This window comes from Anas acuta, chromosome 3 (assembly GCF_963932015.1).
Source record: "Anas acuta chromosome 3, bAnaAcu1.1, whole genome shotgun sequence".
NCBI lineage: Eukaryota > Metazoa > Chordata > Aves > Anseriformes > Anatidae > Anas > Anas acuta.
Genome location: NC_088981.1, coordinates 57,661,579 through 57,687,178, shown reverse-complemented (window position 1 = coordinate 57,687,178; position 25,600 = coordinate 57,661,579). Strand labels below are relative to the sequence as shown.

The 25,600-nt window shown below is 43.8% G+C and overlaps 1 protein-coding gene across 1 annotated transcript; it reads left to right on the top strand.

Moving 5' to 3' along the window:
• Positions 1 to 3,832: 3,832 nt before the first annotated feature.
• SMIM28 (small integral membrane protein 28) lies at positions 3,833 to 11,049 on the top strand. Its single transcript, XM_068677284.1, has 2 exons — positions 3,833 to 4,579; positions 9,758 to 11,049. The coding sequence occupies exons 1-2, from the start codon at positions 4,469 to 4,471 to the stop codon at positions 10,175 to 10,177; spliced, it is 531 nt and encodes a 176-aa protein (XP_068533385.1). The 5' UTR covers positions 3,833 to 4,468; the 3' UTR covers positions 10,178 to 11,049.
• The last annotated feature ends 14,551 nt before the right edge of the window (positions 11,050 to 25,600 follow it).

Below are 25,600 nucleotides of genomic sequence, written 5' to 3'. Positions count from 1 at the left end.
ATAGCAAAGAGTCAGAGCCAAAGATGGTAACAAAACTTTCACCAACATTATCACAAGGAGGAGAGGCACTTGACAACATCAGTACGATAGAATAAATAAAATAGGCATATCTCAGGCTGAAAATATGAAAGATGCAACAGCATTTAATCCTTCGTTCCCCAAAAAAACTCACAACCCAATCTCCCTTTCTCTAAAACATGATGGGGACTGAAATCAGTTCCCAAACTTGTAAGTCACACACATGCACACACACGCTCGTACAAACAGTTCAGGAGAGTGAGGAAAAACATGTCACACTGCTCAAGGTTAAACCTCACGGCTCCTGACAACATTCACCCTTTCCAGCCTTTGCCACTCCTGGAGGAGCGAAACGTCCTCCAGATGCTCGCTCACAGGCGGTCACTGCACACTCAGGCCCAAAGAAAGGTTCAGGATTTTGCTTGCTAGATTTGCTCTGATGGGCTCAATCATCCAGATATATAGCCGGTTGCCTGGTGCCCCAGCACCCTGAAAGATTTACAAAGTATGGACAAGATGGCCAAGAGGTTATACAACATGACATGGGTTCAAGCAAAAATAAAGGCACACTGGCAGGCTTAAATAGGAAAAAACAAGAATTCAGGTTAAGGATGACCAGCTGTGAAGGAAGGGGCTCAAATCTGACAGAAACTAATGGTAAACATTTAAAAATAAAGAAAAAAAAAAATGCAAAAGCTGCATGCCATGGAGCCCCAGGCCATGGCCTGCAGCAGTCCTGGCTGCTTCAGCCCAGGGGCGGCCGCAGCCCTGCCCTGGGGCCCTGCCACTGCTCTGCTCTCAGCTGCCAGCTCCCAGCCTTGGATCAGCGCTCAGCAAAACCTCCTGCTGCTGCTTCTGTGCCAAGGCAGGCAGCACCGAGCTCCCAGGCTAGGAAGCATTTTGTAACCAGTTCCTCCTGACTCTGTTTTTGTAGGCCACAAGTGTGCTCAGCCTGTCAACACACGCTGCTCTCTAGGATACTGCTTTTCAGTGGGGTTATGCCCGATTCCCTCCACCCCACAGAGTGACCGTGTTTGTAGCTTGATAGGTTGTGGGGCAGGGGGAAATGTTGCTTTTCAGACGGTGCTTTCTTTTTGAAAATATTTGAAAAAGTTTGAAAAATAAAGGTATCGATGTCTAACAACTCAAATCTCAATATGGTAAAGAATTTACCAGAAAAGACCACATCATTAGGACCTGCTTAATTGCACAAGTAAAGAGGAAGGGACAGGAGCAAACACCACTCCTGCCCAAAGGACACAGAGACACCTATGTTGTGGCTTAAACCTATAAACTGATTATAGGCAGGAGTTAGGATCTTCCTCCACTTCATCCAATAAACCTACACCTCATAACATCATACAGTTACAGCAGTAACACCTCCTTCCCTACAATTAATCACGTTCACATTATTCAGGTTGGCCCTCACACACATCCTCAAATAGAGGGGTCATTATAGCAGGGAAGGTTTGCCACTGAAGCAGTAAAAAAAAAATTAAAAAAAAAAAATGTGTGGAAAGAAAAAAGCAAGAAAATTCAAAGGCATTTAGGGCACTGTGAACATTCTGTTCCATGCTAATATTAGTGGCAATACAGCATAGAATTACACTACTAGCCTCAAACATCTCAGCAGATCAGAAATATGAATTATTTATCACAGATGGAGAACAGAGGAGGTGCCCATTTTCTGCACTGGCTTCCTATCCCCTGGCTTCTTTCCCTCCTCATTAGAAGTGATATTAGCAACTCTAAATGATAATGACAAATGTAATTTTTTCTTTGTTTTTACCTAACTTTAATCAATTTGGTGGTACCATTCCATGCCAGCTATTTTTTCCAGACTGACAGGATCAATCACAATGAGTCAATGAATTATTTCAAAGAGCAAAAGGCAGAGGGTGAAGAGACTGCTTTGACCCTGTTAAAGTCTGAAGACCTCCAATGTTCTGCCTTCCCCACATTTGTATGCATCAAGCCAACACCTGGCCATGATGCTTGGGTTCAAGGATATTCCTCCTCTCAGTCTCCACACTAAAGCATGCCCAAGCTATGGTGATATCTGTGAACTCTTTGAGAAGGAGAAATAAGTCACATGTGACTCACGGAGTTGCTAAAAATCTGTGACAGATTGGTCATCACAACATAAGTCCAGAGCGGCCATGTTTCAGCTTTGCACAAGCAGGTCTTACACGCAAATGCAGTATATTACATGAGCTTCAGACCACTCACTGGCAGCAGAAAGACTCTCTCCAATCCTCTCAGTAATTTTCCTGCTGGGTCCACTGCTTATAAAGCCAAAGAAAGAACTATTATTTTATATTCCAATTACCTGCATGACGAAGGTGACCACATTTCCCCAAATTCCCATTTGGCCATAGCTCTACTAAATTAAATCATTCTTAAATATTTTCCAGAGACAAAGAATTCAAAGCACTTAGTATACCAAGTCAATTAGTCTTAAAAGTGCACACCTTATTTTGGCTAAAATTCATCTAACTGTATTCTAAGAACGCCAAACAGAGTGTTTACACTCTAAGTACACATAATCTTTTACTTCTCCTCATTATTCATGACAGTCCCAAAGCAAATTTACAGCAAGGTTTTAAAAATAGCATTAATAATCTTAGGGGCTGTATTGAGACCCTAATTAAGATAGTGTATGAAAGTTTCCTGCTAGTGAGATGACAGATTTAAACTATGCAGTCACAAAACTCCTTTAGGAATTTATTTTAACACCACAATTTGGGAAATATAGTTGTCATTCCTGCTTCCACACTAGGTATTGAGACATCATGGCAGGTATTTGGCTATCTTGGCGTGTGCTGTTGAGTCACGTTTAGGACCCAGCTGCTCAGGGGACACTGCAATTCACACCTTGGCCCCACAGATGCATGCTTTCACCACTTCACAAAGTGCTTTCCAAGATGACAAGTGAGGGTCCCAGGAAAGGAGGAGTCTTCAGACAAGCTTTGCTTGGGTGACCTTCCTCACTTCATGCAGAACCTCCTCAGCAGCAGCAAGAGTAGGATCCCATTTCTGATGAACGGTGCAGCTGTTTTAGCACTGAGAGCGAACTCTAAGACAGCATTGCTCACTGTTCACTGCTCACTTCTGTAACAACACAGGCTGCGTTTATCAACCTCATTTTTCTCCTACAGCCCAGATTTATCTGCAGGGTAAATCCACCCTGTATGCCAAAGCTGCAGGGATCAAAGCCCATCTCTGAACAGACTCCTCCAGAATCCTCTCATTAGGCATGTCAAGAACTGACACTTCTTACTGACTCTTTTGGAGTTGTAAGAATTCAGCCTGCCATCAGTTAGGCCTACAGTTTTCTGGGAGCAGTGAATTAAGGAAGCCCAAGCAAGAAATAAAACGTGAGAATCATGACCCCCTGTTTTGTATTATCAGTCATGAACAGAAATTTTGCTTTAATGCATTGACCTTGAGAAGCCACACAAGATATATTACAGTTGAACTGGATATTAACCACAGCCTCTCCCTCTGCTCTGAGCAAAAAAGGAAAAGACAGTTCCAACTTCTCAGTAAGAGTTAAACCTTCATTCAACTTAGATTAAACATTGCTCCCTTCAGATGTTAATATACATCACTGACATTTTCTTTCCTTAAAAAACACCACAAAGGCTTCTCACTTGAAACAATCTCCATTTAACAACACACATCCTAGTGAGTCCAGATTTAACTACACTGACAACTCATTATTGAAAGTGCTCATGTGCTCTCAGTGACCAAAGCTGCTCTGGCAGACTTCTCTCTCTGGGTTTATCATTAACATTTACATTCTCGAGCTGCTAAATAATTCAGTATAGCATTTAGCCTTGTGTCCTTGCCTGTCTACCCAGGAGCTGCTCTCACTGTTTACTGTATGAGCCAGCAGCAGGGAAGAAAAACCTGCCTGGATCCTCAGTGCTTCCTCACACCCTGCAACTGAGAGGCAACTTTCACTCTTGACACAGAAGTTATTATTTATTTTTTTTGTTGGAAAAGTGTTTATTAGATACCTAAATATAGGCGGTTATTTATCCACATGGAGCCAGGACCATGTGGTCTCAGCTTCCCATGCAAATTCCCCTTTTAATAATCCTAATGCGGGGAGCTCTCCAATCAGAGCGCTATCAGCCACGGCGCCCTGATACCTGATGCCAGCTTTGCTGGTAATGTAGGCCACTGAAGCAAATCCAGGGAGATTGAGTTGGAAGTGGAGAGAGAATCAGAGATCTGCTTGCATGGCTTCCTGACGGGGGGTGGGGGTCTAATTTTTTTATTTATTTTTTTTTTCTTTCCTCGGTGCTGTAAAGGAGAGATACAATTTCCAGGCGATCATTAGCTGAGAGCAGCCCAGCTGGGTTGAGGCTGGGAGGCGGGGACGCGGTGGCAAGCAGCAAAGCAAGGTGGAGGCACGAAGGCAGAAGACCAGGTGGATGAAAGCATGAGGTGGCTCTTGGGCAGCAACTGGAGGAAATTCGGACACGCAGACAGGGGGAACTACGACTGGCTAGACAATGAGCCAGGTGGGCCACTGCTGGAAACAGAGCTCCAGGTCTGTACCCTCCTGCTCATGTTTGTGGCATCTCCTTTGACTTTGCATGTGTGTGTGTGTTTGTACAGTGCCTCAGTGTACGTACATAGTTAATACATGGGTATCAAGCTGTATCAAAGCAGTAATGTGCAATTACATATCATCAAAGCATTTATTTATTGCTGTTAAGTTCTTTTCACCATAGATATGGTGAAAAAAAAATAAACATCAGAAGGAAAACCTTGCTGGAGTGTCAGTTAAAGAAGTTTTTGTCTTTTAAGCATAATGCATTCTGTTATTCCTTGATTTCTTTTCTTTTAAATACATGTTTACTCTTTGGATCTGGTCCCATGAAGCCTTTCTACAGACGTTTACAGTCCGTAGCAGTCGGCAATGAACTCTTGTTCTCTAAGCTGTGCGCTGATTACTTCTCAGAGAGAGGATCACAGGCAGGCAAGTGGGGGGAGGAGAGATGAAAACACAGCCTGCTTTTCTGTCTTTGGCTGGGATGCAGAGAAAGGGGTTCTCTGATGAGGAATGAAAATTTCAGGTTCACATATACCCCTAGCTAGTAAATGTCTAAGGCAAGTAGCACCAGCAAATAAACTGGCCATGCTACTTAGCATTCAAGTATACTGTTGTAAAAAGAAAGGGGGTAAGAGGTTTTTTTTGAATGCCTCTATGATTTTAATAGTCTACCTCATCACTAAGACTGCCAGAGTTTGAATGGCAACATCTTCACGCCCTGAAGCTGTTTTTGTCTGACAATGGGAAACACACAGCAGCACCAGCAGCACATTCTAACAAACATTTGAAAATGCAGTTTAAGTCTAGGATCTCTTTAAAATTGTGTAGTTATTAATGGATACAAAAGCACGTCAAAATGTTTTTCTGTTCTCCAAAGTTTAATGTTTTTGCTTTTTACAAGCAATAATGAATCATCTCTGGGAAGCAGAATGGAACTTAGGAAAGCACCTATGCATGGGCCGCAGCCTACTGACTTCAAAGGAGACTTTGCTCCAAATCCAGTTAAAACATTCAGAAGTTAAAACATTCCTGTTCCTTGATTCAACTTCAAACACCATATCAAAACTATTAGCATAAATATGGACTATATTTTAAAAGTCATGTAAATAAAGGTCTAAGTGCCCTAGCAAATCATTCACATAATAAATTCTAGCACCAAACAGCCACTTCAATGGGAATTTAAGCAAGCCAAGCAAGCTTTCCCCCCTCTCCCCTTTATCCTTACACAAAAGCTTCCTTTAAACTCATGCTTTATTAGGTCATTCCCTTCTAAAGTAGGTACTAGGTTTCTTTTGTCTATACTAAAAGTTCAGTTCCAAAACCATTAAATTACTCATTATGGAAATGCCACACAACTCTGCACTCTCCATTCCTTTATCAACAGACATGAACAAAAGCTCATCTGAACTGATATGGGTCATGTAATCTGTAAGCTGGCGACTGTACATCCTCAGCATGGTAAAAAAAAAAAAAAACAAACACAGGCAGACAGATTACTAATGAAAGGCTTTACTACTTCTAAAATACTGAACACATAGCAGAAAACTGACCCCTTGTTTCTGTCCTCACAAAGGTATAAATGAAAAGAATGATTATGCTGGGAAATAAGCCCCAATGGCCAAACCATCCTACTAAAAATCAGTTCTGGGAAAAGAGAGGACTTTTTAGAGATTTAATTCCTTTTACTGCTGCACACTTTTCTGCTTTCTCCTCTTTATACAGGCTGTTTTTCCTATGTTTGTGTGTCTGTAGCTTATCTCAGGCTGGAAGTCCAAGTCTTGTTTATGTCAATTAAAAAATCCACCATAGCTGCTCATGGTAATACAGGCAGAGCATACAGACCTCACCTGAAGCTATAGTATCAAAAGAAACCAGTCAAGGAAATGCTACAAAGTAATTCCCCAAGTCACTTAATATGTTTGCTTTGGAAACTTCCAGATGTTAAAATTTTACTTTTGATATGTACAGCAGCTGGTTAATTTGCTTACATTTTTCAATTACTGAAGATTCAGTTTCATTTCTAGAGCACTTATTTTCCAGTACCTATAGCCACCAGCCCATTGTTTCTTTTGTAGCTTTAAAGCTTCAGAAAAGATGTTTGTTTAGTTTAATTATAGTTTTTGGTATACATGTTCTTACGGATATAAGATTTTCCAAGTTTTTATGTTAAGATCTTCATAACATTCTTCAGTAGCCCCATAGCCACTTTTCTCAGAAAAGGCACAAAAACAGAGCAGAAAAACAGTGACCAACACTGCTCAGTTGTCTCCCAGTACTTTCGATGTGTTTGGATATACCCACAAGACATCAGCTGCAGTAAATACTTCTTGTGCCACATCTCAATGTAAAACCAGTTTATGTACAATGCTTGGCAGAAGATAATATCAAAATGTACTGTAGGTCACCATGATTTATCCTTCAAGTTATGGGCATCAGCAAATTCGCATCTATTCCATCGGTCCCTCTTCTTTTTTCCTGCCATCCTGTGGATTATCAACAACAGAGCCCCTGTGCGAGACCACGTCTCAGACCAGGAAGCACCATGCAGCTGTAACACTAGGCTGTGCTTCCCCCAGCACGTGAAGGATATAGCAGTGGTCTTTGGCTATTGATTAAAATATAAGCTTCCTTCCAGTGAAACTCACTGGGATGTTGCACTGGGCTTAAAGGTGAGATAATCGGGCTTCATATTCCTTTTACAGGTACGCGCTGCTGGGTTAAAAACTGGCTAGATGGTCAGGCCCAGAGAGTGATAGTGAATAGAGTGAAATCCAGTGGTGTTCCCCAGGGGTCGGTGTTGGGACCCATCCTTTTTATTGATGATTGGGATAAGGGAATGGAGTGCACCCTCAGATGAGGCCAAGCTGGGGGGAAATGTCGAACTGCCAGAGGTTAGGAAGGCCCTGCAGAGGGACCTGGACAGGGTGGGTCATTGGGCAGAGGCCAATGGGATGAGGTTCAACATAGCTAAGTGCCGGGTCCTGCATTTTGGTCACAACAACCCCATGCAGCGCTACAGGTTTGGGGCAGGGTAGCTGGAAAGCTGTGCAGAGGAAAAGGATCTGGGGGTGTTGGTCAATGCTCACCTGAACATGAGCCAGCAGTGTGCCCAGGTGGCCAAGAAGGCCAACAGCATCCTGGCTGGTGTCAGGAATAGTGCAGCCAGCAGGAGCAGGGAGGTGATCGCCCCCCTGTACTCTGCTCTGGTGAGGCCGCACCTCGAGTGCTGTGTTCAGCTTTGGGGCCCTCACTACAAGAAGGACATCGAGGCCCTGGAGCATGTACACAGAAGGGCTACAAAGCTGGTGCAGTCTCACCTTCTGTCCTCACACAATCCTTCCTTCATTTCTTCTGTGTACTGTTTTATGCACCTTCTAAAACCACAACCAACAAAAAAAGTAGCAAACTTGATAAGAAAAAATCTCATTTTATTAAATAATTTAATGTCTGCATTAGAGTAATAGATGAACATTTTCTTCCAACCCTGCTGTTTCTTGTAGCTCATTTAATGGTGAGGTAAGACAACTGCTTGTACTGCCAGAAACTCTTTAATAAGAAATGATCAGTAGATACGAGACAATTCTTTAGTATGTATTTCTGTGGTTAAAAGACAGCTGAGGAAAGAAAGCTTAATAGTGAGTCCATGATAGTTTCAATGTATTTTAAAATGACTTTAATGGGTTTGGCCTCAGACCCACAATACTTCAGGGGAAAAGAAATAAAAAGGAAAAAAAAAAAAAAAAAAGCAGAAATCTCCTGTACACTATTTCTTTTGCTGTAAAGTAAAACTTACTTTTTTTTTTTTTTTCTTAAGCATGACCACATACTAATAATTTAATAATATGAATAATATGACTATGCAGTGGAGAGGTAACAAATGCACGGTAGGTAATCAGTTAAATATAGGTTACACTGATGTTGTAGCTAACAGAATGACCATGATTCTTAATAAGCAGAGAAAGTATTAGTAGACTAAAAAAGGTGTATCAGTTACTGCCTTTTTTTTTTTCCTTCCTCCCCCCCCCCCCCCTCCCTCTCAAGAAGCATTGCTGCAAACAGCCTATTGTATTCCTGTTCCAAGTAGTCTGAGGAAAAAAAACACTAGAATTTTCCTGGTTTGAAAATAACCACCTTCATTAAAAAATAAATCTGACACATTGATCTATTTAGTCTCACCATGACAATGTGAAAAAGCAATCTGATTACGCTTTGTGTACTCGCAAAGGGAACGATTGATAGTAAGTGACATTTTAGGTTTTCTTCCCTACTCTAAACTAAACTGTGAATGAGATCCAGTTATTAGGAGCTAGAGCAAATTAAATGGGAAAGTTTATTATATTAACATTTGAAAATTAAACTAACACAGCCGAAGTGCTCAAATGTTATAAAAAACAACAACAACAACAAAACTAGCTTGTAACTCCTATTAATACTACGGCACAATTCAGCAGCTGTAGGACAGAGGTCGTTTGTGCTGTATTATGCAGGAGATAAAGCTGACAAGCCAGTCACAGCTGCTACCAAGATTCCTAGAAGTTTTTTTTCCACAGTTTTAAACAGGGAAACTGGTTCTTGGATAGCTGGCAGAACAAGTACAAGAAAGGGCCCCAGTCCAGGCTGTCCTGACAAACCAAGTATTATTTGGGGCTGGCCTGTAAGAATATAGCAGCCAAACAACAGGTATGGCAGGCAGTAGGTCCTGATGAAAGGGGAGGTTGTCACAATATTTGTTTGTTAAACAGTACAGCTTTCCAAATAGCAAGAAACAACAGTAGACAGTGGATCACTAGATCACTACTCTGCAATTCAGTGTTGTCTCAAGTTTTAAAAGTTTAACCTCTCTTCCAAAGAGGACTAGTCCCAGCATAATTCCAGAGGAATAAGACATACACCAAAATACATATAGTGCCAGCCTGTTGTACCCCTTCCCAAGGAGGTGGGTTTCCTCAACTTCATTTTATTTGTGTCTAGTTGTCACAGTATTTTGTTTTAATGGGCAAATAAAAATTGACAGATCACTAGCCTGCAAAACATATTGGTGAGTGTCATTAATACAGGCAGAAAATAACTTGGGAGTGTATCAGCTAAGTCACTGCAGGGGGGGTGGAGGATGTATTTTATATTAAGGGGTCTCCAGGAACCTAGTGCGCTATCTATTTTCTTTACTTACAGAGCAGACAGCAGAAAAGTTCAACCAAAGAAGACATAGAGCCGTTTCTGTGCATCATATTGCCTGCCACCATGATGCTCTTCCTGGCATTCCTGCTGCTCTTCCTGTACCGCCGCTGCCAGCGCCCCACCCCGCAGGGGCAGATCTTCAGCATCGACCTCCCCGAGGCCCTGCCGGAGCACGAGGTGCCCAATTTCCTTTCCGTGCTGCCCTGGACCAGTGAACAGAGTTTCCACTACTCCACTCTGGTCCCTGATGCCACGTTCCTCTCTGTGTGTTTGCCTCCATCGTACGAGGAGGCCACCATGAAGACTAGCCAGGACGAGGCTCACATTGAGCTCTCTACAGATCCAGTGCCTCCTTATGAAGAGAGCACGGCACATCCAGCAGCACCAAATAAACTTCCTACGGAAGCACCTTAGCCAAAGCATGCAACCCCTCATGGTACAAACAGGGATCTGCTATGGCCTTTAAAATTAGCAAAAAAAATTTCCAAATGAGCCAAAGCCAGTGAATTATGAAGGAAGAAACTTTGAATAACAGGGAATGAGCCTTTTCACCTCACTGTAGGATTCTCTATCTTCCATTTGTAGCAAGGCTACATGTAGAGTGTGACACCAAATCGGTTCTAGGCTGTTAATGTTGGAATTTGAGAAAACCGAGTATGTCATACAAGGATTAAACTTACAGATGAGAATGTGCCCACCTGAAATCCCTCAGCTGCCAAGAAACATAACACTGATGGTTGGACTTCATGATCTTGAACGTCTTTCCCAGCCTAGATGATTCTATGATAAGTTATGCTACAGATTCAGCAGTCACAAAAAGGGCTCTTAGCATGAATCTATTCCAGTTTGCTTTTTTTTCTACTTCATTTGTTTATTTTTAATTGAATTTCTGACAAGCTGATCTACTTAATCAACATGTATAAACATTGCATATGATTCTGCAGTGCTTTGAAATGAACACAGCTCTCAGGAAAGCAAATAAATCTTTAAAAAAAAAAAGATTCCAGGAACTGTCCCCACAAGTTCAACTATAGACTGTTGTTAAAGGCTGTCTTTTACTACAGTTGAATGATGAGAATGGCCAGAGAAGACCTGATCATTCTGGGTGAGGAAGACTCCAGCACCATCACACAAGAGCACACCCACACTGTTGCTGCAAGCCAAGGTCTGCAAGGTCCTGAAGTTCTAGACTACTGACTTGACTTATTTTTCAATTTACATGTCTAAAACAGTAAACCTGGTGACCTTTTAGGTACAATGTGTAAGAGAATTGGGGAAAAAATAAAATCAAATGCACAAAAAAAAATCTGGTTTCTATTTCAAAACAGCATTATACTCACTTCTTGACCACTAGAGCAATGTATCATTCAGATGCGTTGGTGCCAGTTCTGTTTCTCATGAGCTTGCACATGCTTTCTTTTAAGGCAGTGGCATATCTTTAACTCTTTCTTACAGGATAGCACTTTCACTATGCTGACAGATGCTCTTGTTCTGAGCATCTGGAAGGTGGCTATAATGAAACCTGAAATTTTTATGTGTTTTGACAGCTTCTTCCTTGCAGGTGTGAGCTATTCTATGACACTACAATTATCTATGGCTTAACAACATATATATGACCATGTGCAGTCTTGGTACAACTCCTAAAACAGAAGCTGTTTTGACTTGCACTGTGTGATTGTAGTAACTTTCACAGGTTGTCAGTATGAGCTAGTGTAGAAGTCATCCTGCTTTGTGAATGTACTATCTTTTTTTTTTTTCCTCTTAATGTAACAATAGGTAGTTAAGTTTCATGTTGCTATGTCAAGAGTGGCACAAATCATACCACCAAATAGTCCAGGTCAAAATTGATGATACTCATATGGTTCTCTTAAAATAAGGAAAAAAAAAAAAAAAAATACCACGCTCTGCCCTTTGTAATTCAGAAATGGCACCATTTTCTTAAATTAAATTTTTGAGATCTTTTCCTTTTCTAATGCCTACTTTTGGTTACCAGACAGTGAGAACAGCAGCAGCTATTGGTTTGGATAAATGCAAGTGCAACCAACCATTTTTCTTTTCAGACCATATCTGGGATGAGTTCCTAGTATTCACTAATGCATTTGAATGTACTGCATTGGACTGTCTCCTTGCATTTTGTTTTCCTCCTTAATACTTGGTACATGCAGTTGTTGCCAGCTACATGGAAAGCAGAGTACCAAACAACATATACTTGCTAATTAGCAAGGTAAAAAGGTTTAAGGCTCAAAAAGAATCATTTCTGCCTCTTGTGTCTCTATATTCCACTAGCTCCAAAAGAATTGTACAGGTATGCTTGATAAGTCTGCCTTCATTGCATCAAATTTAGTGTACTTTGCCTTAAAACATCTGCTATGTTCTGAAATTAGTTACACTGTTCTTCAGCAGACGTTCTTGATTATTATTAGTGTCTGAAACCCAGCCCCAGGTTCATTATTCTAAATTGCTCTCCAGTTATCTTGGATACAATTAAGATAACTTCTTCGGTGCTGTTTCTTGTGATCAGGACCAACATACTTCTAGAACTAGTCAGGAATGGTGAGTGTTCGTCTCTCACATAGTATTTATCAGGAAACTCTCAAATCCTACCTTAGACAAATAGTTTCTGTTTGTTAGCTGTACTATAGGCAATAAGAACAGGTACTTGCTCAAATCCAAATTAGCAACAATACTGCCATGTTTTCAATTGTTTTTTTTTCTAATAGACTCCTTCCCCACCCCCCCATCTATAATTGGTGTCCCTTACTTCATTCCAACACAGTTTTGTCTGGTATTGCACGTTAATTGTCCCTGGTAGGTTTTAACCCAAGCATCATCTCACTCAAATCTCCACTCCAAAGAAAAAAAAATCCAGTAAAGCAAAATATAAATTATAAAATAATAATAAGAAGAAGATCTCATGTGCAAACATTGTGAAATATTGATCTCCATTGCCTAGCAGCTACCACTGATTATATCAGCCTGTGATGACATATCGGGCAGTAACCATAAAACTACTGTTATTAGTGCTATTGGTGGCTGACCAGTTACAAGGTCCTTTGAAGCAAACATAGCTCACAGTCTACAAAGACATCATATCCAGCTCCACAAACCTGAAAGGTGAAGGTTTAGAGCACACCATCTAAAAGAAAGACATAGGGCTTTTGGCTCTAGACAAGACTGAGATATTAAGTTTTCAAATACTTAAAAGGTAACTGCATACAGAATAAAATAATCCTTCATACTTTATGCATACAGCAATCTGGACTAATACTTGTAGTGGGTTTACGTGGCAAGGTTTTGGTAGCAGGGGGCCATAGGGGTGGTTTCTGTGAGAAGGATCTGGAAGCTGCCCCATGTTTGGTAAGGGCCCCACTGCTGACCAGATCTGAGCCAATAAGCGATGTTGTTTTGCGCCTCTGTGAGAGCATATTTAAGACAGGGAAAAAAACGCTGCGCCACACAGCAGCTGGGAGAGTGAGAGGAGTGAGGAACAGCCTTGCAGGTGCCAAGGTCAGTGTAGAAGGAGGGGGAGAGGTGCTCCAGGCGCCAGAGCAGAAGTCCCCTGTGGCTTGTGGTGAGGACCATGGTGAAGCAGGATGTCCCCCTGCAGCCCATGGAGTACCACGGTGGAGCAGGGTTCCATGCTGCAGCCCGTGGAGGAGACCACAGTGGAGCAGGTGGCCCTGCACCGACGGAGGCTGCCGCCTGTGGAAGACCCCTGCCAGAGCAGATTCTGGGCCGGACCTGTAGCCCGTGGAGAGGAGCCCACGCAGGAGCAGGTGACCTGGCAGGAGCTGCTGCCCGTGGGGGAGCCAGGTTGGAGCAGTTTTCTCCTGAGGGATGGACCCCGTGGTACGGACCCATATCTGGAGCAGTTCTGGAAGAGCTGCTGCCTGTGGGAAGCCCACGCCGGATCAGTTCATCAAGGACTGTATCCCGTGGGTGGGACCCCACAGCACAGGGGACGAGAGTGACCGAGAAGGAGCGGCAGAGAAGAAGTGCTGTAGACTGACCATAACCCACATTCCCCCGTTCCCCTGCGCCGCTCAGGGGGAGGAGGTGGAAGAGGGTGGATGGGGGGGGAAGGTGCTTTTGGTTTCTTTCCTTTATTTCTCACTTCTCTAGCTTGTTAGTAATGAGCAATAAATCTCCCTATGCTGAGTCTGTTTTGCCAGTTGCAATAATTACTGCGTGATCTTCTTCTCCTTATCTCAGCCTCTGAGCCCTTTTCATCATATTTTCTCCCCGTTCCTCTTTGAGGAGGGGGAGTGAGTGAGCGCCTGTGGTGGCGCTCGGCTGCCCACTCGAGCGGAACCACGACAAGTAGCCACAAAGCTAAATCCTCAGCAAAGCACCAGCCCTGGAAAGGAACTGAAAAATTGTTTCCTGGGCTTTGTTCAAGTCTCAGCTTCTCTACTGCAACTGCCAGCAACAGGGCCTCTTCTGCTAGCGGCAAGGGGACGGTGGGACAGCTATCCTAGCAGTAGTGGGCTGAAAGTACCATTTACATTGACACCCATCAGCATGCCTAAGCAGATCTCCTGGTCACCTTGGAAAACACTGGAGCTGTGGCAAATAAATAAAGCAGGTAAAATGCTCCAACACCAGCCAGCCATGAAAGCTTTTGGGCTCCCCTTGTAACCCCGATCTACAGAGCAGATGTGGCTGCACACACTCGGGGCATCCTGCAGAGGCTCCATGACAGAGGTAACTGCCCCATCATCTCTAATTACGAGGCCTGAAGAAACTCAAAGATTGAAAGCTTAAAAGTATCTGCAGACATCAATCTTTTCAAAAGAGATGTCGAAAAAAAGGCGAAGCTAAATATAAGTTTTAGCAGCAGAACTGCTTTAACAGCTACTGTAGGTCTAGTGAGACTGTTAAGGAAAGATGGAAAGCACATGGATTAAATTTGTTGGTACAAATCTGGAGACACCAGTTTAGCTACAGAAAACACCAAGTCTTTGGAAATCCAAAAAAGATAGTATTTTAGTACAGAAAAATGGGAAAAAGAGGAGGAAACTAGAAATAGGATCTCAAAAAGCGGATGCCTACCTTATTCCATATGTATTTGTGGGCTCAATTTTCCCCTTGCAGAAATCAAATAGGTGTAAGAGGACAAAACCAGGTACTTCAAGGTGGAGAAGTAAACTGCTACTGCCAGGGAGCTGGTAGGACAAATGGTGTTCTCTTTTACCAAGAAATTACACTGTACAGTGCTATGACAAAGGAAATTTGTCTTCTCAGCCAGTTCCTGCTTGGGTTCCCATCAGCTGACAATGTTTCCAGGGGAGCCAGAGGACAAAATGCAGCCCAAATTCTGAGGACAAAACCTAAAACGCAGCAAATCTCATGCACGACATTAAAAGATTCTTAATGAATAGTATGAAGCAATTCCACACATAAATGCAGCAGTTGGTAATTGCTAGGAGTTACTCAGGCTGACCAGATATTCTTGGACCCTTATTACTAGAAATATCAGAATGGCTGTTGCATGTCTAAATCATAAATACTGCAGCTCAGCAAAATACTTGAGTGCGTGCTCCATTCTCAGTGAACTGGAGCCGACACCAGCCAACAAATCTGTTAGAGGCAGCTTACGCCTTAACATCGCTCAGTTCTGTGACAGCACACCAACTTCTGGAACATACAAGAACTGGAACAACAACTCAGAAATTCACATTAAAATGTGTATACAAGTAGTAAAATTGGATTTGAATATATATTTCTCAGTTAATCATTGTGATATATTCTCATCTTGTTTTTCCTTTGTATGCTATTATTTGTCACTCTTCAATCAAGAGAGTCCCCTTCCTACTTTCTAAACCAGAAAATTCCCTTTGAATTTTTTACAGGAAAAAAAAAAAAAAAAACCACAACCCTCCCCATACTCAGAAGCTGCCCCTTTTTTTTAAAGCCAAATAAAAGTGTTGTCACTGTCCACGAAGAGCGTAGGCTGATACAAACACCTCAGGCCCAAAAGCCGGGCCTTTGGATAACACCTGAGGGCTGGACCCAAGGTGGAGCTGCTGTGGGGGCTGCCCCGCTGCTGGAAATCAAAGAGAGAACCATGCTTTCTATCTGGGAAATTAAGTGCCTCTCAGAGCTTTGCTGCACATTTCTCACACGCACCAGCCTTGCCATGGCTGGCCATCACAGCTCACTTTAGGCCAACTTCTTCCTAGTCAGCCTGGCTACCTCCTGCTTACAAACCCGACTGCCAGAAACAAACTGGGACTGATTCAAAACAAAAGCCCAGGGGACGATACTTTTGCACAGTCACGCTCCTGACTTTTGTAGGAGGCTCATCCAGAGATGCCCCATGCACTGAAATGCAGCCGTGCACAGCTGGAGGCATTCACAGAGGTGCGCTCCTGGTTTCTGCTTGAGAAGGGGAAGAGGGATTAGAAAAAAAAAAAAAAAAAGAGAGAGAGAGAAAAAGCAGCAATGAACTGAAGATTCACAACCAGGAAAAAATAAGATCCTGCTATGGAATCAATGGAACTGCACAATTTTAAGACGAATTCAGCTCGTCTCAAATCATGTAAGTAGACCTACTCTTCAGTGATACTGTCCCAAACTATGCAAAACGTTTCCTTTAAAGAACTCTCGCTAGTCTTTCCTCAACTTTACTCTTTAGCTGGAAAAAGCTCATTTTAATCCCCTTTGCTGAGCAGCTGCTCTTGCAATTGCTGCTGCAAACACTTGATTCCCCTCCCCAGAATCACAACCCATGGCTTTGGGCTTTTCAACGTTTATTATACATTTAGTTCTTCCTTTGCTTCTACAGTGGGCAGGAACAGACGAGTCACCCTGCACAGACATGGGGGCAGCTGGGGGCCTCCTCTCTGCTTGCCTCTCCTCTCCCAGCCGCAAGCACAGGCAGCGATGGCACCAAACTGGGGCACGCTCCTGGCCTCCTCCGCAGGGAGCTCTTCGAGCCCTGCAGGGCAGGCAGCACAGCCCCAGGCAGACCCCAGCACGCTCGCACAGCTGCCTGGCACGGCTCCGCAGCCCTGCCCAAACACCTGGGCACCTTTTCCACCGCCCGGCCTGGGCCTGGGCTCCGCATCACCTGCTGCCACCCCCCGCGGATGGGGATGGGGATGGGGATGGGGATGGGGATGGGGATGGGGATGGGGATGGGGATGCAGCGCCCATGGCACAGCAGGCAGGGGGTGCCCCATGTCACAAAGGGGCGGGGACAGAACGCTGGCCCCAACGGCCACACAGCCCTGCCATGGCTGCCCGTGCTGACGGGGAGGCTGCTCAGCTGCCTGCTCCTGCTTCAGCCTCAGCTCTGGACACAAACTCCACCAGAGGAACTCAGCTCCTCTCTCCTCTCTCTTCAGGCCCTCACCTCAAATGGCTCTCGGCGCCCTGCAGCACACGGACCCAACTAAACCATGGCACGCTCCTGGCCGCTCCTTGCCAGCACTGGGCCAGACAATTCTCCACGCCCTACAGGACAGGTAAGATCGCCCCAACCCACTCCCACCAGGCTCGAACAGCAAGCAGGAAGGTGACAGAATCGGGCCAGGACAGGAGTCAACCGTTGCATCAGGATGACGGGGCACGGACAGCCTTGGTGAGTCGCTAGAGACCCTCGGGCACAGAGGCAGGGGCTGCCCGTGGTCACAGGGGGATGCTGCTCCCTTTGGTGTTTCTCTTTCAGCTAGAAACACACAGGGATGAGACCACACCACAGCAGACTCCTGGCCGCTCTCCGCTTGAGAACCTGTACAGAAAGAATGCCAACACCCTACAGGACAGATAAGCTACCCCCAACACATTCCCCAGCACGGTCTCACCACACTAAGTGGGAACGGGACACATTGAAGCTACAACAAACATCTCCTGGACATCAGGAAGATGTGAGATGGATGGCACTATTTGGAGGCTGGGAGAGACTCACACAGGGAAGAAGGGATGGCTTCTGATGCTGACAGGGACTGGCTCCTTGGTTTGTTGCCTCCTCTATTACAGCTGGACACACTGACAGCGAGGGAATGAAGCCATGGCACACTCCTGGCCTCTCCCTTTGAGAAGTCATCTAGAAATGTGTCAGCGTTCTCCAGGACAGGTAAGATTGCCCCAACCCACACCCCACCACGGTCTCATAGTAAGCAGAACAGTGACACACTTAGGCCAGGACGGCAGTGACCACTCCATCAGGACAACAGGACATGGAGAGCCTTGGTGAGACGCTAGAGACCCTCGGGCACAGAGGCAGCGGCTGCCCGTGGTCACACGGGGATGCTGCTCCCTTTGTTGCTTCTCCTCTCTCAGCCAGACACATACAGGGATGGGATCAGACCACGGCACACTCCTGGCCTCTCTCTCCCCTTGAGACCTCAGCTGGAAAATGTGTCAACGCTCTACAGGACAGATAAGCTACCCCCAACCCATTCCCCACCATGATCACAAGGCCGGTGGAGTTGGTAAAACATGGATAATTCTAGGCCCACAGGGAGAAACTGGGTGGACGGCACTGTTGTGAGGCTGGGAGAGTCTTAGGCTGGGAGGCAGGGGCTGCTCCTGGCCACAGGGGAAGGCCGCTGCCCTTTGGCTTTCTCTCTTACAGCTGGAAAGGACAGAAGTGACCTCTCCATCAGGACGACGGGACACAGACAGCCTCAGTGAGTAGCTGGAGACCCTCGGGCACACAGGCAGGGGCTGCTGCTCTGTTTGGTGTTTCTTTTCTTTCAGCCACAAACACAGCGATGAGACCACACCACGGCACACTCCTGGTCACTCTCCCATTGAGAACTCAGACAGAAGAGCTGCCAGCGCTCTCCAGGACAGATAAGATCGCCCCAACCCTTTCCCCACCACAGTCTCACTGCCTGCAGGAAGGCCTGGCCCAGCACGGCTGACTCTTGGCCATGAGGGAGACCCGGGATGGACAGCCTTGCTGTCAGGCTCACAGAGCCTCTCCCGGGGATACAGGGGCTGACCCTGGCAACAGGCTGGGGCTGCTCTTTTGGATCATTTTCCTTTCGCACCCCATCACAGAGCCCCGAGCACAACAACGTCTGCCACTGTCCTCTTCCTCCGCGGCCGCTGACCTGAAGGCTGGGGCAGCGTTCTACACCCACAGCCACCAAAGGAGCAGGAAGCACACAAGGATCCCGTCCCTACCCAGCCATGGGCCTACAAGCACACCAACAGGCCCCGCAGCTATGGACCAAGAGAGCTCAGCACGCCTCCGCACCACCCCACCCCACCCCACGTCTCTCAAACCTTGCTGAAATAAAGCTTCTGATTCACAGCCTCATCGGCTGCTTTTTCCTGCCCTTCTTGGGGAGACCTCGGGGGAAACCTTGTGCCTTTTGCACAAGGAGCGAGTGCACCAGCCTCCGCTTCTTCAGCTGCTGGCACCAAGAGAATTTCAAAGGAGATCAAGTGTCCTAATCTGAGAGCAGAGTCTGCAGGCGTGGCTCTGGAAACCACTTTACTCCCTCTTTCAGCAATTTGTTCCTTCTTTGACCACAAAACACTCTGACAGGGGCTCTGCAGTGCTTAGACTGAATTTCTTTCTGTCCCACCGTGCTGCTGGGACTGCTGCTGTCAGACGAGCAGCAGCACCGCTCATTCCTCCAGCGAAAGGAGCTTGCTTACAAGGCACACTTGCTTCCTTGCAGCTCAGTCCTTGTGTTGCTGCAAGCTCCTGCGGTGTCTGTCTGTATAGAGCACCAGCTTGCCTGGCTCATGCTTGGTACCTGCGCTCTCAGGCACAAAGCACCGTCCTTGTGGGGCTGTCGGGGCACTTCAGAGACATCCTGATGGAAAGTGTGACCCCCAGCCACTGGAGACAACAAACGACATCAACTTGAAAGTAAAATTGCCGTGGTTTCATAGATCACATCTCCTTTTCACTTGAAAGAGAAATGATCTTCTGATTGCTCTTCACCAGGGATACTGAGGCAAAGGTGTGCTGTTTAGTAAGTTTTCTTCAGGAAACTAATCTAATGTAAGGTGATTGCTGCACATGATCTCAGAGTCTTTCCATCTCCTCTTACTGGCTTTTCCTCTTTGCTATGACCACCCTGTGAAATCTGTATGAAATTAGCTAATTTCAAAAATACAAAATATTTTTTTTTTAGTATAATGGAGGTAGGAACGGGGTCATAATAGTGACCTCACTAAGGGAAAGACTGCAGTCTTAGGCAATATTTTGTAAGGCATTAAAAAAAGTCCACAGAGAAATGACCCCATAAATACAGGGAGCATATTATTGCAGCGGGCACTGTGTGATACAGCACAGAATCTAACAAGACGTGAAGGTGCAGAGAAATAGTCCCTTCTACTTTGTTGCCCACAGAACTATGGCAAGACAATGAATTTAAATCGTATTTATTTGCTGTATTACTGCCCCCTGTACAGAATTAAAAGACAATGGAGCCTGGGAAGAAGCCACCAAGACAGATGCTTTCTTGAACTCCATATCCTTTAGCTGATCTGCTGGAGTTTCTATGTGCCATTGAGCTGTTTTTACTTATCTGGTCTTCTGTAGGGATAAAAATAGAGACTTACCCAGTGAGTCTGGTGCAGGTCCACCCTGCATCCATCTTTGCAGTCCCCTGTTAGTTCCATGTGAACACCAGGCTGATAGAATTACTCTGAAGAATGAGCAGAAATGAGTGTGTCTGCCAGGCGTGGATTAAGTTGTGTAGTGCTGCCAAATTGTTTGGTTCTCTATAGACCAAAGGGACTCTCCAGAGTAAGAAAGTCAGCGAACTAGTACCTACCTGCATTAGGGAATGGAGTTTTCATTTTCATTAACTAAACCGTGCACTGCCTAGGGCCAAAACCTGGTCTGAATTAGCTTTTAGTACTGCAGAAGTCATTACCCTCTTACCATAGGCATTTACTGGGGTGATCCGTATGCAAAAGCCAGATCTCTCTCTCTCTCTCTCTCTTTTTTTCTTTTATTTTCTTACAAAAATGACAGTTTATATAAGATATAAGATCTACATCAAGTCACATACTGCTTTCTGTAGTCATGTTTAGCACAATAAAAACATGTGCCAGCAGGAAACAGGGAGCAGAGGAAGAAACTTGACTACTTTGCACCCATTAAGGCAACAAACTGATTTCCAGATTCCAGTATTTTCTTAAAGTTATAGACTACTGAAATTTTTAAATGAAAATTAACAGGAAAAATGTAGATCTTTTCCATTCATATTTTCAGTATTCCCAAATTCCTAGTTTGATGAAATTTTACTTTTCCAGAAAGCATCTCTGAGGACATCAAATTTTTGAGAATTGCAAATGAATTGACAACCAGAAGGACTTTTGAGAAATACAGTTTCAGTTTATTGTCAAGATCCTGTCTTCCCTCTTTTCTCAGCAAGCATTTTAGATAAGGTCTGGTACGTACTAACAGTTTCTCTTCTAGGATGACACTGCAATTTCCCACACACTGGTCATCACTTGAGACAGAGCATGTTTGTGCCACAGAAAATAATTTTTGTTTCTCTGTTCCCTAAATCCAAACTGGCTCCTCAGAGAACATCACATCATACAAGAAATTAATCCCATGAATTCAATGACTAATTTACTGCATTCTCAAGTGTAGCTCTGAAGCCTAGGACTTCAGAAAAAAAAAAAAAGAAAAAAAAAAAAAAAAAAAAAAAAAAGGAAAAGAAAAAGAAAAAGAAAACAAAAAAAGAAAAAAAAAAAAAAACACTTCAGAGAAAAAGCTTTTATTTTACAAGAGCTCACTTGCCTGGGGTTGTGCTTGACAGTCTAGAAACAAAGAGGTGCTGGTGATTTTTTAATCTCACAGAAATAACCTATCAACCGCTCTTCATGTCCCCATGTGCCACAGTCTTCACCTATGTCTGAAAATTTTGCCCCAGGCTGCATTGGTAGATGGAGCAAAACAATATTATCGAAGTTGCGTTTGGGAACAAATGAAGCACTGCCTTCTTGAGCATTTTATCGTGGTACACATTTTTCCTGTACATCGAATCACTGAGACCTTTCTGTAGAATTTAAGTTTGGTTCATCTTGGCTAACACAGACTTTTACTGTAAAAGATAAAGCGTGCTTGGTGTGGAAATATGCCAGTCTCACCGGGGATCACCAGCAGTTTGGTACTGCCTGTGCTGCTCGTGGCTCACAAGCTACCCCACAGCCACACTTTGACTCCTGTGCAACCAGATGGCCCAGCCCCATGCTGCCTGCTGCACACATTTTTGGTGTCTTAAGATCTGCTTTCTGAAATGTACTTTTGCTTTGTACTAGGCCTCTCTAAAAAGGTAAATATATGAAAATCATTCTCAATCCCTGTTTTCTGACTGCTGTACCGGCTATATTAATGTGGACTTTCAAAAAAATCCTTTTGACTCACTACTACTGCAGCTCCCAATTGGCACAGTAATTTACAACAATCACCATTTCTCAGGCAGTGTGTTGCTGATTAAACTGTAACATCCTGATTAACGAGAGGATGGCACCATCTTCAGCCACTAGGACAGCTTCTCCACTGGCGATGCTCCATGGCACTCAGTACTCACCATTTTAATACTCTTTCACCACATTTAAAACAGCCTAGAAGTCAGCCTGTTTTTTCCAAATGAAATTACCAGCTATGTTCCTAACACTCTTCTTGCACTGGATTGCAGCAAAATAGACACAAAAATTCCTGCCTTCAGGAGCACGCAATGTGTGTTTGACTAACTTTAAAAAAGTATTAGTTTTCCAAGAATATGGGTGTTAAACAACTGGAATACTGCTACTATGGTATCATTCTTCTTCGGATGGCAGATAATGCATTTTGTTCCCTTGTTCATTGCCAGATTTTATCTGATTGTTGTTCATTTATATGTTTATGGAAAAAAAAAAAAACGTTTTATTTTTTCCCAAATTAGTTTTAACCATCCAAAAAGAAGTCAAATTTTATTTTATTTTTTCAAGACATAGTGAATATGCACAAACTTCCACAGCCTACCTGTCCCAATGGATTTTTACCTTTTTGTTGTTGTTGTTGTTCCTTCAGTAGCTGGAACTTCTGGTTTTATACCAGTCCGGTGCCCAGATAAAGCAGTGTGCTGCAGGTGGAAGGAACTCATGTACGTTGGGATCGACCTTTCTCTCTTCTGTATATACGCATATACACACATATTTGGATTCATTATTAACAGACAATTTCCTACTAAAAATCAATGACATTTTGCATTTTACATTGTTGGGAGAATTGATTGGCCCCTAAAAGGTTGTTCACTCGTGAAATAACCCAACTGCAAAGAGCTAAATTTGCAACATAAAATGTACTCATTCTGCTGTCGAGGCACTATTAAGGCACTTATCCAGTCTTCCGGAACAATACATGACATGTCACTTCTTTATTAAACATCTCTGCGTTTTAATCTTTCATTGCATATTAATTCAGAGCAGTATGGCCACATTCTCATTCCACTAGTGAATACCTGCAAGATTTTTACGCACCACTGATTTAAAATTGATAATGCCACTTTAGGACCAAGAAAATGATCAGTTTTGTGTCAGAAGACTTACCTAATCTTAACCATGAAAGAAGTAACTCCTGAAAGTTACTCAGAAAACTAAGTGTAAATAAGTGGAAGAATCAGAAAGATAATATAACGTACGCTTTTGTGCTCTTTGTATGTGTGTGTCTGTGTGAGTACTGGAGTTCATTTAAATAAAACAGATAAAATGATTCCTCATTGCCACTGCAATTTTTTAAATCACTTTATTATTGAAGTCCATCCTTTTAATCTCCTCTTACTGAAGCAAGCAATATGTCGCTGTGAACAACTTCAGCGAATGCCTTATAGCAACAGCTTTGTTGGAGCAGTGACTGCTGCTATAAATGGCTTTTCCAGAACCTTGCGGGATCTGAAGAACACCCAACAAGATATATTTGCTTGCAATATTATAAAGAAACTTATCCCTGTGCAAAATGGCCTCTCCTCACTCTAGAAAATGACTGATAAAGTTTAGCAAGTTCCTAGCATACAGGTGTCTCTGGAGAACCATAGCCAGTCGGTAGGAATCACTGGGCACAGGGCTGCTGGTAGAAATTAGGCAGGATGAATCTGAGCTTTAATCTCTCTGATCCCATGTTCTTTCCATTTTTCAGGCATGCCCTTGCAACTATTGTGCTCGAGCCTGCAGCTGCCTGTCCAGTGTTGCCTGATGTTTCCTCACTTCAGCCTGTTACCGCTTCTCTAAGCACACAGAGTTTTGCCTTTTCCTTTTCTGCAATGCTTTTTCCATGTTCGATTGACTTTGGCCTTCTCTATGGCATTGTGAAGAAACATGTAAGGCTGATTTTTTTTGTCCCCCTTGCTGTGGCTATCCAGTGGTTACTTTGCCTTCTCTCTTCTGTACCTGCCTGCCCAGTGTCTTACTGACATCCTTGCAGTCACCCTACCTCTCAGTAACCTCCTTACTGCACCTTTTCTGCCATTATCCTGTGCCTTCTTCCAGGCTGCGCCTTATGCACGAACGAGCCTCCAGTAGTGGTTCCCCAAAACCACACCTTCATCAACTCCACCTCTTCCTGAATTCTTCTCACCGATTTCCAGTAGCCTTCCAAACCTCCTCTCACCAAGCTATTGTTCCTTGCATAACCATCCTTCATTTACGTCAATAAATTCTCCTTTCTCCACTGCATGAGCAATGAAAACCTGTAAATACCACGCAGCTTTACGGATGCATGAACTTGTAATAACTTAAGGGCTTTAATTCTAAGGGGGGTCGGGGCTGCGTACATCGGTCAGGAGTAAGACAGAACTTTGAACATAAACAAAGGAAGCATAAAATGAACTAATAGAGAGCAAAGAATAGGAAAACGCGGAAGTTAAAAACCATTCTCAATAAAAGGACAAACAGAAATTAATCTCCAATCTAGCTTCAATGATTCTAGCTTTAGAGGAAAAGTGTAAACCAACTGTAAACTATGAAGAAGCCCTGTAACAGTATGATCAATTAAGCATCAGGACGACAGCAGTCTTCATTTTCTCTTGAACATGGCCAAAGTTTGCATTATCTTCCCTCCCCTCTGTGGGCTCTGGATGTCTTCAGCAAAGGTTTCCTAAACTTAATTCATACTTGTTGACCAATAAAGCCACAATTGCAAATCCTGCCTACGGAGGAAGCTTCTAATTGAAGAAAACAACTTTGCATTTGGATGTGTGACACAAAGTTAAGCATGTTTTCCTTACCATTATTACATACACACCGAAGTTGTTGACAGTACAGAAAACACAGCCTAAAGCTGTTGTCTTTGTAAGATTTTGGAATGGAAACTTGGGCTGAGGAGTACACTGCTGAAAAAGCTGAGCTACATTTTGAGAGCTGCCACAGAGGGTAGTTGATATGGTGACACTTCCATATGAAAGTTACATCAAATGTCTAAATAAATATCATTATAAGTGCTACTAAATATATTTTAGCCTACCTTTCAGTTTAATCCCACCTACCTGTGTTGCCAATGTGCTGTGTAAATAAGCCAGGACTTTCCAAAGAGTTTCCTATATAGACTATAAATTTATGGCAGCATCAAATGGCTAGCATCAGGCAAAAAAAAATGGCCAGGCTCCTTCTAAGAGGCACTTTCAAGTAAGATGCTGAAAAACTCTGCAGAAGTTGCAGACAACAGAACTATGACTCTCTCCAATACTGCAGGTTTTCACTTAGACTATTTCCCCATTTGTAAACAATAAAACAAAGCCTGAGTATTTTCCTGCCAGGATGGTGGTATGAGGACTGGTCAACATGTACACATGGCTTTGAGAAGGAAAGTACCTGCTGCTGGACGTGCTCCATGCACTCTGCAGTGCTCTGTGCTTAACGCGATCTGCTCTG

Coding starts and splice junctions, on each gene's coding strand:
- SMIM28 (XM_068677284.1), top strand. CDS start 4,469: ATGAGGTGGCTCTTGGGCAGCAACTGGAGGAAATTCGGACACGCAGAC. Junction 4,580..9,757: donor TGCTGGAAACAGAGCTCCAG/GTCTGTACCCTC, acceptor CTTTACTTACAG/AGCAGACAGCAGAAAAGTTC.